General features: G+C 40.7%; 1 protein-coding gene across 4 annotated transcripts in view; it reads right to left on the minus strand.

Moving 5' to 3' along the window:
- Window positions 1–16,858, minus strand: part of zmiz1a (zinc finger, MIZ-type containing 1a) — a 127,043-nt gene that overhangs the window by 38,770 nt on the left and 71,415 nt on the right. For all 4 annotated transcript variants that reach the window (XM_087803104.1, XM_087803103.1, XM_087803105.1 and 1 more), the window contains exon 4: window positions 253–360. In XM_087803104.1, the coding sequence (XP_087659230.1) occupies window positions 253–321 (69 nt within the window). In that variant the 5' untranslated portion in view covers window positions 322–360. The remainder of the gene's footprint in view (window positions 1–252; window positions 361–16,858) is intronic.

The following is a 16,858-nucleotide window of genomic DNA, read 5'->3' on the forward strand; positions in this document are numbered from 1 at the left end:
ATGAGTATTGTTTTTATTTGACTTTTTAAATAAATATGTCTTACAACAAAAGAAGAAAAGCAACTTAATGTGTGACTGTTTATTTGTCTACAGATATGTGCCGTGACTGGTCACATGTTTGCAAGAGCAAAGACAAGATAATGCAGCTTAATTTGTCGAGGAAATAGTGACTAGAAAATCTCATGTTAGTGGAGTTTGTTCCAGATATGGGAGAAATAAGTCAAGGAAATGGGTGTTTTTCATGTGACTCACCTGTTTGATGCACTGCAGCCTGTCATTGGTCTGCTGGATGTGCCGATCCATTGATGGTAGCGTGTTCATCTTGAGGTTTCTATCGGGACGCCATTAAACATCTGAGTTCTGGAAACAGAGACAGAGAACAATTGAGGACATTTGCAATTAAAAAAAAATCAAAGACATTTTCGTCACATAAGTCTGGCTTTAAATTATCCCTGGTGATCGATCAATAAACAGCAACAACAAGAGCCATTTTTCTGCCTCTGACCATGTCCTTCCAAAAATGGGTTAAAGCAGGATTAATAGGTATCATGCCTCGCGCCGAGGCCCCCGTCACTCCCCATCCTCGGGTTTATCTCCATCGCTGTTGGTGCTCCACAGATTCCTCCACACAAAGAGGTGAAGTGAAAAACCACAGGTGGGAGTAGAAGCTAGGCGAGTAGAAAGCTGCTCGGCACTGATAAAGGGTCTCCCTCCACGTCCCCTGCTGTGAGAAACAGAGCGGGAGAAAAGGAGCCCGAGAATTTTCAAGTGTAATGCTCAGTCTGGTGCTCTTATCTGTGAAAGTATTGCAAATATGCAACGCTCTCCGACTGCTACTTTCACTCCCACCCGCGCCTCTCTCCCCCACACACACACATTTACACGGTGTAAAATGTCAACACGGAACCTGGAATTCTTCACTTTGATTAAGAGCGAGTGTTGAGGTTCAAACACTCGGCGAGTACGAGTGTTTTTACTAATCCTCGGGAGTATTAGTGCGAGTAAAACCACCTCGAGTGTGTTTCTCGTTCTCGCTGGGAAGTGAGTATGATCACCAATCAGCTGAGATATCATGAATATATTTAAAAAATATCATCAGCCAATGACGGTTCAACATCCAAAAAAATGTAAACACACTCACTCAGAGGCAGACAATCTTTAAGATGTGCTTACATAGAAACAACAAACACAACTGAACAGTTTTCCAGTTATGCTTCTAAAGAAAAACTGCCAAAACTCCTCAAAGGTTTATCTTTAAATAGAAAATCCACACACCTGAAGCTTTGCATTGATATAACTGTCATGATGTTAGCCCCCCGAACTACCACGGCAGGACCCCCAAACACAGACTCTTTTGTCGAGAGAAACAATAAATCCATTGCTACTACCATTATGAACACAATCCAGGATTTATGACATTCATAATAACCATGATTGTAAAACAACATTCAAAGATGAGTTCCATGAGAAACAGTGATGATGAAAAACAAGTTTCAGTCTGTATTTAGGTACAATGGAAGTCAGAAAGTGAGTTCGATTTTCCTTGGAAAACCTACTGTGTGTATTCATAAGACAATATTAGAGTCAGAAGAAGTGTTTATAGTTCAACCAAGCCAACTGAAAACACCAGGAAATACTCAGAAATGTTGACAAAAATCAAACCCCCCTTTGTTTATACAAAGAGTCCCATGGTGGTAGCGACTTCCAGGATTTATGACGCACGGTGACAGACCTTGATGGTTCACAGCAGAGTGGATGTGGTTCTGGATTAATCAAGTCACCAAAACATGGAGTAAAAGTACCAAACACAGCAAATAAAACACTGATGAAGAACTTTGAACAAGAACTCACAATACTGTCATCGCTTGACTTCAGTTCTAGTGACGTGTGGTGTCAGCCAGTGTCCAGTAGATGTCTCCCTCTCCTGCAGCTCACCCAGCCTGAGCAGCTCACACGCTCCACCCAGAGCAAGTGCTCCGGTGAGGGCTCCTTTAAGCCCTGACAAGTGCTACAAATCCCCCTCAGCGGCTCGGCAGCTCCGCAGACCACTAACAGGGCACACGCTCCGGCCCGGCGCTGGCCGTCTGACCTTGTGGTTATTGATTAACTGTTCCTCCTTCCTGCCGTCCCAACACAGCCCAGACCAAAGAGGCCGGAGGAGGCCGGTGGTGGTGGGCAGTGGGGAGGTTTTTGGGGGGTAAGGGGTCGTGGAGTGGGGGGGGGATATATTACCCCTACAATCTCTTTTCTTCTCTCCTTCTGCTCCAGAGGCTCCACAACACCACACACAAAAAAACTTTTATTAGCTGTGGACAACAAGGGCCCACAGGCTGTGAAGAGGGAAATGAGTGAGGTGGAGATGTGGCTGGACGACCCGGCTGTGTTCACTTGTACGTGAGATAAGAAATCAATCTGGCTGACACACCTCCCTGGAGGAAACACAACGTGTTGCGTAAGAGTGGAGACCAGACTGAGAAGCTCCTCCTCTTGTCTTCCACGTTGTCTTTATACTTAATACAATTATTAGATTAAGTTGGGATACGATTACTGTACGGTTACTTGTAAAATATTTAGATACCGTATTTTCCGAACTATAAGTCGCACTGGAGTATAAGTGGCATTTTTGGGGGGAAATTTATTTGATAAAATCCAACACCAAGAACAGACATGTCATCTTGAAAGGAAATTTAAAATAAAAATAGAATAGAGGCAACAACAGACTGAATAATTGTACGATATGCTTACGTTACACAACTGAGAACATGCCTGGTATGTTAACATAACCTATTAAGAGTTATTCAGATAACTATAGCATAAATAACATGCTAAGAAGTTTAACCAAACCATCCGTGTAACTCCAAATAACTAAAATCCAATGAAATCTTTATCCTCGGTGTCACTTTTAAACAACTCCGCTAACTCCGGAGGTAGACGATGCGGCGCTTCCTCTCTCTACGTTGAAATTATCAACACAGGCCTAGAGCGCCCTCTTGCGGTTTAGTGTGAAAATAACATGTGAAATGATATTCCGGTAATAATTTGTTAATAATTTCACACATAAGTCGCTCCAGAGTATAAATCGCACCCCCGGCAAACTATGAAAAAAACTGCGACTTATAGTCCGGAAAATACGGTATAATATTAGATATATATTTGCTGATAAAACAAATGTGTTGATTTAAGTGCGTCTTATATAGATCTTGGACCTCCATTGTACTCGACCCACTCTGCTGTGATTGGTCAATCACGAAGGTTCGTCACTGCACGTCATCAATCTCGGAAGTTAAACAAAGCGGGGCAATATTACAGCCATTATTACATCATAAGGGGCTCTGTTCTCGTAACCTCTTGTTCACCAAGATTTCAGACAGAGGAGAACTTTACAAAGTAATAAGTTCAAAACATGGTCATGATGAGAGACTTACTGCATCTTGGAGAGGAAGACTTCAACATTTGAAACATGTGAGTGAGTCAAGAGATTTGGGATTTGACTTTAGTTGTCCTTTAAAATCTGGAGAGCTTCAGAGACTCGCTGTCTAAACACTCTTATTGACTACAATTGAAGTGGAAGAGCCACATTCGGCAACAAGATAACGCTAGATTCAGTACTAACTTACAAAGAGCTACAGTATTCATCCTACTTGTTACACCACTTGTCACATTCTGCCCTTGTCCAAGTGCGTCCTCGAGGATCCAACAATCCTTCTCTACAACAAAACTCAAAATCCCATGATCCTCAGTGCACCATCACACTGAGATACTTGACCCAGACGCTCTGATGATACTAGTTTAGTGGTTCAAATCTGGAGATGGTTAGCACCTGATCATGATGGATAAACAGCTAATGGAAGAGACGTGCTCTCAGTTGAAACTACATTTACGCTACTAAAGACTCGTTTTCGTCTGGGGGTGGGGGGGTGGTTCACGATGCAGCACCGTGAGGGCAGTGCTGAACAATAAGAGGAGCCGGCAGATGAAATCAGTCTGGCCGGAGATCATTATTCAACAAGAGTCCGCCGGAGGAGAGCATCACTATGACTCCTGCTCTCCAGCCACGGTGGGGGGTCTCCTCCCCCCTCCCCGCTCGTCCTCACTTATATGACCAGCAGCTTTTATTCGCTCCCCCTCGCAGACACTATGTGCTTCGCCTTTTCTATAGCCCTCAGACATCATTAGAGCCACCCAGTGTGCGACTCCTTTCCACCACCTTCTATTTTCCTTTTCTATCATTTCCCTCTTTGCTGCGCCCTGTCCCTCATATCTCACCCCTGCCAGCCTCCCCCTCCCTCCCCCACCTCCCTCCCTCCTTCCTGGGGCCCTGTGCAGGAGCTGCCATAACAGGAGGTGGAATGGATTCATTTGCTCTAATGTGGTTTGGGCTGCAGCGTGGCACGGCACAGAGCGACACTTTCTCCCAGTGCACCGGGCGCTCGGCCTCTCGTCCTCTTTTCTTCGTGTGTTTTCAAACAGGCCAATCAACACCAGTCAGCTGTGTGTGACCCCCACACCCCCGACCCCCCCTCAAACCCTTAGCCTTTGACCCCCAATCTCCACTCTCAGTGTGTCTCTGAAGAGCTAACAGCCGGCTCTCCAACACAATATTTTAGAAGAGAAAAGTCCTGGAAAAAAAGGTCAGAGGGAGGAGAAAGAAAGTGAATTAATACAATATGATTATTGATTTCCAATATTTGAAACTTACATGCTTAATAGTTGAATAAAATACATTGATTTATGATTGTATATATCACATGTTTATCTACCTTTAGATGGTTATTCAGCAGAAAGAAAGTTTATTTAAATTAAATGGTTACAATCGATGCAGTTTCTATATATATTTTAAAAGATTTCTTACGCTTTCATACTAGATTAACACAAGCACAAAAAAAAAATTGAACTATCAACAAACACAATTAACAACTTGAAAAAAATGAAATTATTAAACAAAGTTTTTAAAGAATAAATCACAGCACTGTCAATAAAAAGCAGGTGGTTTAACTTCCGAAAAACACGTACACTAACCATAAACAACATACAAATATATTTGGGGTGAATCATAAAAAAAGAACAAGAAATTAAAACAATTAACTCAAATCTTTCAATGAGAAAACGTACATTAATAAAACTATCATCTATTAAAATGAATAATTTATACATGAGTAAACGTGAATAAATCATAAACCCATAACGTTCCAAGTAAACAAGTGTTTACTGCAAAATACACATTTAAACTGGTACATCTTTAAACAATCCTCAGCCTGAATAACCTTCTGCTAATGCAACCCCCCACCCTCTTTCTCTTTCTATCCTCTCGGTTTCTTTTCCCTCCAAGCAAAGCCAACTATTAGTCATATCGCTCCCTCCGGCCTTTGTAAAACTCTGCATCATTGCTGCCGGCCGCTGTAAAAACGTGAAATGATTTCTCCCAGGGGCGGCCAAAAATGAACTCTAAATGTTGCTGTTTGTTTATCTACTGTTTTAATGTGACAAGCGTGCGAGCGGCGGGCAGCGATGTGACACCCAAAACTACCATGCAAACAGCTGGGATGTGCGGATATGTGAGCCACTCTGTTGCTATCTATAAATATGGGGGCTTCAGTCGCGGACTGTGGCAGGTATGCGCCACCAGATACCCCCGGGAGCAACCGATTATTTCACCACTCGCAAGATGAAAACGGAGCATGATGAACAGGCTGAGAAAAAACAACCACGACGTCGCTTTCGTCCAATAAAGCAAACACGCTTTCGATTAGAAGAACGTGACTTTACATCGTAATTGATCCGGAAAATGACGAATTCTTAGTGTAATGTCTTCAACTGAAACAGGAAGAATATAATGAAGCAAATTATTAAGGAGGACAAGATATAAATACTTCTAACACATGGTGAAATCTGTGGCTAATATACTTAGTAGAATGATAAACTATGGATTATAACTAGTCTTAATTGAGATTATTAAAGTTATAGGGCACAGACCTTGGCACGGTGTGGCCTGGGGTCCACAGGCGGGGCCCTCAGGTTAAAGTGATTCCATCAGTCTGTGTGTAATCCTATTTAGTGAGCGTGTAAATATGTCTTATTAACTCCAAAACTACTTGAGTAATTGTTTTTAAAGATTGCATGTGACTACTTATCTCTCAGGGAAGGATATGAGTTGCAAGAGACCCACATCAAAATTCAAACAAGCTACATTTTGATTAAATCCAAGTCAAATTTAAGAGATAAAACTTAAGTATTTCCAGAATGTATGGGTCCTTTTAAACCATATTTGTATTGTTACTTATTAGGGGCTGACCGGGGGTCAGGAGACCCACATGAAAATTAAAAAAAGGTCCAATTTCTAATTTTAAAATAGGCAGGTTCTGAACAGAAACGGGTAAGTTAGAAATTTTAAATGTGTCTAAATATAACAAATTAAGGAATTGCAAAAATAAAATACCACTATTTGAGTTAGAATATTCTGTTAAGTACATTTTGTTGGTAACAAGGCTGGCTGAACAAATATATATATATTTTTTAACATATACCATATTAAATACATATTATAGAAGCATTACTTTAATAATTTCAGCTCCTGGGCAAGAAAATATAAATATATATATATATATATATATATATATATATATATATATAAAAATAATCATTCAATCCTTTTTTCTTAATGTGTACTTGCAAATATATATATATGTCTACATAAATCTTTCAATCGTATGTAGACATTCTTTTTGGTTCTAGGTGCTGTATATAATGTGGCCCCTGAGGATATTTAATTTCCTGCACTTGTCAGTGCATGTTCTCTAACATACTGAAGGCCATAAGTGTGGCTCAGCATCACACCCCTGCATTAGTTTGGATTGTGCGGAGAGCAGTGGCGGTGAAAGGCCATCTGTCTAACTCAAGATAGAGGAAATCAGGTCATCCACGAGAGGAGCAGAACTTGAGCATCACATGATGTATGAAAGAAGTCCCTATTCCATAGAATGTTCCAGTTGCTGCGAGTTATAAATACCAGCAGAAGATTGTCGTACTGTTACGTACGATATCTCTGGCGTCACTAGGGGTCGACGACTCGTGATGCCGAGGGTCTACGAGGGGAACACGACGTGTGTTTTTATCAGCAGAGCAGGTCGTCGCCCGACGACCCCGAGAGCCGAGAGCAGAACGAGTGAATCTTATAACCTTTATTAAGTGGAAGATCGGCACTTTGGCGGACGAGGCTGTGATTGACAGCGCGGTCTGACAAGCTGTTGTAAAACTAACCTTTCGGGCTTGACTCCAGCAGTTAGCTCACAAGCCCCCCCCCTCCCGGACCCCCTCCTCCTACCCACCGCTACACGGGTAAACTGACAAATTCCACGTCCTTCGGTTTCAGCACAAGCAGAAGCAAATGCAATTAAGCAACATCCACCGGGGCGAGCGTAACACATGGACGGAGGAGCGTCGGAGGGAGCATGTGACGCTCGACGTGGGGGGAGACTGATGGAGTGTGTGCAGGAAAGAGAAGCCGAGGCAAGAGAGTGAGACTTACAAAGAGTGAGTGTGATTCAATCTGCTCACTAAGCCATGAAATGGTATTGGTGTCATTAGGGAGAGCAAAAATATATCTTCACCAGTCTGCCCTCCTCCTCTGCCTGCCTTTGAAACACCAACAAAAAAAAAGAAAGAAAAAAAACACCAAAAAAAAAAAAGATGAATCCCTTTTTACTCCTGGAGCAATACATCACTGCTGCAACTTTTTACTTTCCTCTGATCCACGCCGGGATGCATTTATTTGATCACCAAACACTATTCTTAAAGGGATAGTTCTCACAAAATTCACATTTCACTCATTTTTTACTCACCCTCATGTCGACTAAGGGTTGGGATTATTTTCAGAGTAATCTTTTCCTTTTTAGAGTTATAGACAAAAATGTTTGTTCATTTTAATGTAGCGACTGGAGATCAATTGTCTTCGTCTTCACTTAAAAACGTCCAAATACCTCCATACTGCTCGATGAAGGCTTGACATGAGGAATTGTTATGGAAAAACCTAAATCTTTATTTTAAGATTTTTTTTAGCGGACGCTGCTATGCTAGCTGCTGAATTAGTTGCTAGACTCGCACTGAAATTGTGTTTTAATGTAGAAACACTTAAAGCAGGAGCGGAAAGACTGGGATCTACTGCTACAGACAAGCTTAAATAAAAAAATATTAAATTTTTTTCTGAATACATTCCTGTGTAGATGCTTCAATACAAGATAGACATTACAGACGAGCAGTATGGAGGTATTTGGATGTTTTTAAGTGTATTTTTGGACGAAGACAACTGAGCTCCAGTCGCTACATTAAAATAAACAAACATTTTTGTCTATAATCCTAAAAAGGAAGAGATTACTCTGAACATAATCCCAACCCTTAGTCAACATGAGGGTGAGTAAGAAATGTGTGAAATTTCTAAGCATGTCTTGTTAGCATCATGATGAAATTGAGGAAAAATGAAGCTACACTGCTGTACCAGAGGAGACGATGGGCACAATAATATAAATGAAAACCATTTGAAAAGCACTACCTTTCATTATAATTTACATTCGTAATTGAATGATTATGTGTAAAAAAAAAAAACATGCTTTCTCACTAATTTCTCATTAGATTTGGAATGTTGTGGATATAAATTGGCTCATGTTCATTACACCACGAGGCTTGTGAACCTTTCACATTAGTTTAGCAATAATTACTCCCTCACTTAAACACCTCTCTAACACCATCTATTTATCCCTTTCAGCATATCATCGCGATAATTAAATATCTGCAGCGCAATAGCTGATTTAATAGCAATTAAAGGTGTGCTTACATGTAGCCTCCAAACACAACACATCCAGGGTTACGGATTAAACAAAAACACTTTGGGTTTTTTTGGGGGGTGGATTTATGCCATTTTATCTACAACAATAACACACTCTTAAGCACATGCTCCACAGAAATATTGTTGATGCGTTTGTCAAAAGATTCTCACTCTCGTACGGATCAATATGCTTTGTTTACCACATCAGTGATCATGGTGTTGTATCATCACTCCTTTCATCTACACATTCATCGATACACAGACACATTGATTTACATGTAGATGTGTAACTGTACACAGTTTAACAGAAACACGATGAGGTAAGTGCTAAGGTGAGAGAAGGTCTAAGTGATCATCAAGTGTCTTTGGGAATATTCGTTCTATGGATCAAGACAGGTTTAAAAAAGGAAAAAAGGGTTTTTTAGGGAAAGAAGAATTTAAAGAGACAGTGTTAGACCTGCAGGCGTGTTCCACACATGATCACATCCAGTCCCTCCCGACACAGATTCAAACTCTAGTAACTATTTTCTCTAGAAGCGATCGGGAAACTGCAATATATACCTTTGTGATTCATAGCAGAAACTACGATGTAAATAATAAAAATCTTTGTATCTTACATTAAAGTATATGATGACGACTGACACTTTATTTGAAATAAAAGGCATTTCCACTTTGTTAGAAGGATCACCAAAGACAGAACCAGGTTTGGTGTCCGTCTATCAAAGGTACTAATTGACAAAATTATTACGTTGGTACTTCATGGTTTAGGGATTTATTTTGGATAGTTTTTACTCATAGAATTTGACTTTAGAGTGAAACATCATTGACACGGAGAACATCATTTAGGGTGTGTGATGGTCCCAGTTGCAGACGCTAAATGGCAACTCATGTGAAAACACAACTTTCCTCGCTCGCGTGTTTCAAATATTGAAGTCTTCCTCTCTGAGACACAGTAAGTTCCTCATCATGACCATGATTTGAACTTATTACTTTATAAAGTTCTCCACGGTCGGAAATCTGGGCGAACGAGAGGTTACAAGAGCGGAGTCCATTATGACGTAATAATGGCTTCACTCCTCCTCCAGCCAGCTGCAAATACACCCCGCTTTTGTTTATACAATGAGTCCCTTGGAGGTGGAGACTTTTGGGTTTGAAGACATGCGGTGACAAACCTTGACGATTGACCGATCACAGCAGAGTGACTGTGGTAATAATAAACAAGATTTTATCTCCAGAAAAACAAAGTGTTTTCAGTGGGCGGGTCTTCAGCACATTTTGTAATGTTAATATATCAATGAAAAGAGAGTTTTGTACAAACAGACACATACTGATGATACAATAGAGTCCAACATCTATTTAAGACTCACTTAAATCAACACATTAAAGGTTCTTCCAGATCATGAAGCCAGTAGCAATCATGGTAACTAAATAATAAAATACACAGCTAGTCTATGTGTTGCCATTGGTGATCGGCAGCGTTTAAATCTGATCGGTCCAAAAACAGCGATTTATTTTTTTCAAATTAAAAGGGATGTATCTAAAATTCTAGAAAAAAAAAAGAAGTGCTGTTTCCATGGAAACAGACATGTGTAAGTATTACATTAGGGCTTAATTGTGTGCATGTGTTGCCTTCCTAGGTGAGTTCAGTCAGATTGTGTCTACTATGTATTTATTTTTCCAAAGCACTTCTTATGCTAAAATAAAAAGGAATCACTGAAATACGCGATACTGTTTCTGCTTCTTCAAAAACGGTACCTCCTGACTCATAGGTACACAAATAACAAGAGTTCTTGAAATCCTTTGACAGATGTTTTTTAGCTGAAACAACAAACATTAGAGGCAGCGAGACCTTGCTGCTGCTACAGGGGTGAAGGCGACGCGTCTATTCAATTCGCCCGAGCTGATGCATTTGTTCCCGGCGTGCGTCGGAGTGAGGGCGCGAGAACAAAACACTTTTAGCTGTAAAAAAAAAAACACAAAACAAACACCAGGCTCATTCACCAAAGCCAGCATTTGGCAAAGAAAGCCAAAAAAAAAAAGGCGTCAGTGAAAGACTAATGTGCTTGCTTTCACCGAAAGATCCCTTTTAGCGCCACCAACAAGTCGAGGGGTTCGCTCGTGACGAACACAGGGTACAGGATCTGTAAAGAAGACGCTCTCGCAGGTATGTGGAAGGGAGTCATGAGAGGAAAACACTCTTGCAACATATTACATGGAGTGGGAGGCTAGGAAAAGACGGAGATAAAGGTGGGGGGGTGGGGGGGCGGTTGCGGTGCAGGGGAGAACGATGGCGAGAGGTCATCCCTGGGTAATTTGTTTTGGAGCGCAGACACACAGGGAGCAGGTAAACCAATTACAGTGTGACATGAATCACTAAGACCCACGGGCGGCCGTGCGGTCGAGCAGCCAAACAACCGTTGAGTGCACTCTGTCCCTCAGCGCTGGTCAATCACGACACCGCCTCCCAACCCTCGCTGACCATGATTGCACATCTGGAGGAGACTGATGTGCGGAAGAGAATCTGGGAGAATAACACCAAAGCGTCGGTGTGTGTGTGTGTGTGCCGGGGCGCTCCGGTGCTCTTGTTCTTCCGTCAATCACAGATCAAGACGAAACTTTGACAAGAAGTCGTGCGGAAGAGATAAAGTTCAGCTATTTGTGGAGTATCACCTTAAGATTCTTTGAGAGGAGCTGCTCGCACTGGTTATCGTTGTAGGAACATTCAAATTCTTGATGTCAGAGCGAAATAAATAACAAGGAACAACAAGGCTTGTTTGATTAACACAATGGCCTCTGGAGTGGATGTCACCGCAGTGTGGAGGTGGATCATAAGAATATTGAAATATTGGAAATCTTCTTTTTTTTTATGACTGATATTTTGAATTATTTTTATATTAAAAATTGATTTCTTTTCTTTGTTTGAGTTATTAACTTTAAATAATTTAAATATTAAAATAAATTAAAGACTTTTTCAAATTCCAATAATTAAAACTTTTTTTTTTTTTTAATTCAATATATTTTTATTTGTAGCATTTTAAATTCAATACTACATTTTCAGTATTATAGTGCCCCCGGACCATTCCAAAATAATACAGAGCTTCTTGATTAATTTCAACAAATCATATCACAAGTGGATGATCATGTGACGACATAAAAGCACTGACACGTCAATGTAGGCATTTCTCAGACATTTTTTTTTTTAATTTTATTTATTTATTTTAAATCAACCTTACCAAATATACAGTACTCATTAATGAATGTATTATTATTTTTTTTTTTTTTTAATGTATCCTTTCAATAAACAGATTATTGAATAACCATTGAAAATGATTCAATGCTTAAAAGAAAAAGACGAAAGTTCAAAGTTTCATAATTCGAAATGTTAAATTTACCCATTTATTTTTATGATGTCACTAATCTACTTCCATACACTAAGCAGCATTTGGTTGTTTACATATTTTTCAAATATAATTATGTCACAAGCAACAATGTTATCTTCCAAATGTATTGGTTGTTTATAATGGTTGTATGTTTTTTATTGGTTAGCTGCTGTAAGTAATGGGGAAAAATAAAAATAAGAATATTCTTTTATATTTATATTATTATTATTATCATTATTCATTTTTTAATTATACTAAATTATATGGTTTGACATTTTTATCTGTACTGGAAGTATATCCAGCTTCTTGTCTGGTTAGAGAGATGCCATAGAATTTCTTTGAAAAACAATTGAAAAAAGCAAAAGTTGTTCTAATGTTGTGTTTCTATAGGTCACAGCAACTGTCATCAAATCATTCGAGGATCCTTCTGTGGTTAATCTAATCTAATCTAATGGTGTGTTTGTGTGTGCTTTGGTCGTTCGCTTCCATCCCGTTCAGAGAAGCCGCAAACAATAACGGCGTGGATTCAGCTCCTGCGAAGACTTAACCACACCAGTGGGAGGTTCATAAGCGTTTACCCGACAAAGACTTTAAGCAATCACTTGAATTTTCTTAATCACCGCGGCTGCTGTCAAAATAATGTCGTGTCGGAGCCTCCAGACATCAATGCCACGGGGTCGGTAAAAAAAAGAGAAGCAGGAAAATAACTAGTAAATAAACATCTTTCTCGCCCGCCTTAATCCTCGCGCTGACGCTAAACTGACAGCGGCGTCGGATGAAAATCCGCCCGACATCAGACGGGCAGGAGAATGAAGTTGACAAGGATGGCACTGGATTAGATATCATCTTGGCACTTGCTTTTATTTGGCCTCGGTGCGGGCGAGAGGAGGGGTAAATATTTGATGAAGGGCATCATGGCTGCTTCCGAGACGTTCTCAGGCTAATAGAGACACGAGCGTCCGTCGAGGCCGAGGCCACCGACGGAGAGAGTGGCTGGACGCCCACTCGGCGCGTCCACCAAAATAAAAAACCCAGCAGGTATTGAAATGTCGGGCCGGCGGGCGGATCGTTCCGATCGTTCCATCGGCGAGGGCTTACACTCCATGATGTTGAAGCTACCATCTTGCTTGGAATTAATCAGAGCCTGTGAGCGTCTCTCTCCGTGATACTAACTGGCTATTTCCACCAGTGGAAACGACACTCCCTGCTCCTTCACACTCCTCTCCTCCCTCTCCTCCCTCTCTCCATCTCACCTGCTTATTTCCCATTTCACCCAATGATTTCCTTCTCTTTTTTTTATCCACCCCTCCACCTCTGTATTGTCTTCCTGCCTCCTCCACCCTCTTCATCTCTACTCCTTCACCCCCTCCTCCTGACTGCCACCCTCCTCTCTCTCTCTTTCTCTCTCTCTCTACCAGACTCTCTCCATTCCTCTGGCCCTAAAACCAGCCCCTCGGCCGCCCGCTTGTGCTCACTCAGATGGCTGTTACCATGACAACCCCGTTCTTTCAGCTAGCGCAAAAATAATGAAGACAATGTGTTTTCCATTTAGATGAGTTTTCTGGCGCAGCAGGGAGATATGGAGTGTCCATCTTGCCTCCTCTTTCACTGCGGAGGAAATGTAATAAAAAAAAGAAAAAAAAAAGATGGGGGGGGGGGGTTGTAGCCTCGCCTCCCTCTTTTTCTCCGACACTCCTTCGCTCTGAACACAGTTGCAGGTTGGGTGGTAAAGTGAGCTCACAGAGAGGTTAAGATCCGGCCAGGAGATCATTTGCAGTCAGGATCGTGAAGCAATTCCGTTAAAAAAAAAAAGATAGTTTACAAAATCCTGGTTCCCTGTTGGCGGATCTGACAATGACAAACTGTTAATGTTGCAGGACTTTATTTGGACTGCGATGAGATTGGCGGCGCACAATGCACCCAGCGTGGGAATAAGTGCCATGACAACTAAAACTGATGGAAAAAAGGCTTCTTTTCTCCCAAGTTATTAACTTGCACGGCACAACAGGGGGAACCACCAAGACATCCACTTGTTAGGGGAATGAAAAGCAACATTCATGCTGCTGGGAAAAGTCATTCAGGGAAACTTCGGAGGATTTTTCACACCGAAACCGTTTCGACATTGGAGCGTTTGATCCAACGGTGTGTCATTTTTCAACCTTGTGGTCCACTTTAGCCCCGCGAACCCTCAATACGAGAGGAATCTCATGCCAATCCTGATAAATGTCTCATGTCATCGTACACCGCAAAAGTCTGGAAAACTGTTGGTGAAGAATTGTTGTTTTGGCGTTGGTTCTCAATGTTAGTCATTTTTGTAATCTTTAAATGTCCCCACTGTAACATCATTAAACAAGTTTATCTTGTCTTTTGTGCCGACGAAACCATCTTACTCTGCTATACTCTTGAGAATTGTCTTAACCCTTTCACCACATTATACACCGCAATACAAAGTGAAAATCTATTGGTCATTTTAGGGTTCACTTGTTCACTAGCTTGTTCGTAAAATGATTTAATAACTAATTTTAAAATGAGGAAAACTTTAAACCCGTTGAGATTTAGCTAAAATAAAGTTTATTCTTTGGCAATCTTTTTAGTATTTTTCAATTATTTTAATATTAATATTCAAAATCAAAAGGACTTTATTCTGCAGGCCAATCATTGTATGTCACATGTACTAATTATTACCAAAAAATGTTTTAGTTTTGTTTAGCAATATATCAGCAGAGGTAATTGTTTCATAGTATTTTTTATTTTTTAACCAAAACAAAAATAATATCCGTCTTACTCAACCGTAATTATTATATAGCATGAGGGCATTATGTGTTTTTTCGATGGTACCAGTTGACAAGAAGAAAGTTTTCAACATTAAAGTTGTCTATTCTATGCTTAAATGTTGTATAAAATATTTAAAAAAAATGTCTCTGACTTTTAGGAATGCACTCATATATTTTACCTCTTATTAAAAAATAAACAAATGGGACAGTGGACCTCCTAATGACTCTAAGTGACACGCCACGACCTTTGACACCATAAAATAACGTGAATATTCAAAACCAAAAGTACAACATTTTGCATGGCGATCATCATACGCAAAAAGACACTATACAGCATTAAAAACATACAATGAAACACAAAGTTGTCTGGGCAGTGAACTCGCCTCACATTTGGCAACATGACCACATTTCCATTAAGAGCGATAATACCCATAACGCTGGGAGCAGTCCGGCCACCTGCCAGTCAACTCACATAAACAACCTTTATAAAGCCTTGGCCCGGATCATAATATCATTACATTGCTTTATTTGAGTCATTACGCCACACAGACAAACTTGTAACCACATCTGAGCTCACAAACTAGGTTCCTTAGACAGACGCACTCGACCAAATCATGGTTGAAAACATATCTTTTGCTTTTATTATCTTGTTGTGGCTTAATAGTGAAGAGAAATTCAGTTTTCTCTTTTTGGTTTATCCTTTTTAAAAAGTTGAACAGCCTCTGGTTGAGGGTCAGACTTTGGGAAAATTTACGATACGAGGAAAAAAGGGGGGGGGAAAAAGTGAGAGGACAGCGAGAGTGAGTCGTATAATATGTGTATGTCTGCGTGTTTACAGTGGAAATAGTGAGTCAGGGACATTTTCTTTGGGTCTCTTTTCCAGTGTTTATGGAGAGTGGTGAGGAACAACACTTCCTGAGAGGAAAGCCAGTTTTCCAAGCTCTCCCTTCCAGCCACGCGAACACTCTGTCTCCAATTTATGTTTTCTACCCAGCTCTGCGTAAACACCAGAACATGTTGGTGTGCACAGGGGGAACCAGGGTGGGAGGGGGGGCGCCACAGACAATACTTACACCAAATAAAGTCAGTCAGACTCACTAATCATGAACAAATGATCCAAAGCATCCCGTGCAAAGTGAAACCCCAGCGTTTACCAGCTGTAACCGAGACTTTTCTGCTGGAAAGTCTTCCCTGGCATGACAAGCTGGTGCTTTTGAAATGTGTTTTTTTGAATCTCCACCTCCTCATGCTCTCAAGTAATCTCCCTGTGATTCGTCATTTGCTGGTGACAAATGGAATTAAAAAGAAGGGTAGGTGGGGATCAGTGAACCTCACTTTCCCTCCGCTTGCCTGCCGCCCACCGCTTCCTCTTCATTACATGGAGACTATTAATGAAGTCTTTTAACAACACCAACAGGGAGTGAAGGAGGGATTTCCTCGGTTGGCAAACATCAAGCGAAAGCTGGTTCCTGGACTCGACTAGCTCGACCAATTAGGAGTAGACACTTGTAGTGTATATGTGTAGGAAGAAGGAAAAACGCTAGTAATGGTCGAATAGCCAGTGCAGTAGTGTAGGACTGGTAATTCCACTTTGGTTCTTTTGTGGCACCGACCAAAATTCTTTGATAGTACCGAGTATACATGTGTTTCAGTGACAAGTTTTGGTAGCCATTCATGATAATGTGTGGATTTTTCTGAAGACAAACTTATAAGTGACTAATTCAGTGAACTGTAAGACAAGGGCTTAGAAAATGTACCAAAGTCGAACATTTAAACTCTAAAAAACGCTGTGTACTACTTGTAATGTCATTTTCTTTGTGTTAGAATAGATCTCAAAATTAGCATTAAAAAAATGTATTGCTCATGAATTGGTATCAGTACCAGAA

The sequence above is a fragment of the Callionymus lyra genome, chromosome 11, assembly GCF_982586985.1.
Source record: "Callionymus lyra chromosome 11, fCalLyr1.hap1.1, whole genome shotgun sequence".
In the NCBI taxonomy this organism is placed as follows: domain Eukaryota; kingdom Metazoa; phylum Chordata; class Actinopteri; order Syngnathiformes; family Callionymidae; genus Callionymus; species Callionymus lyra.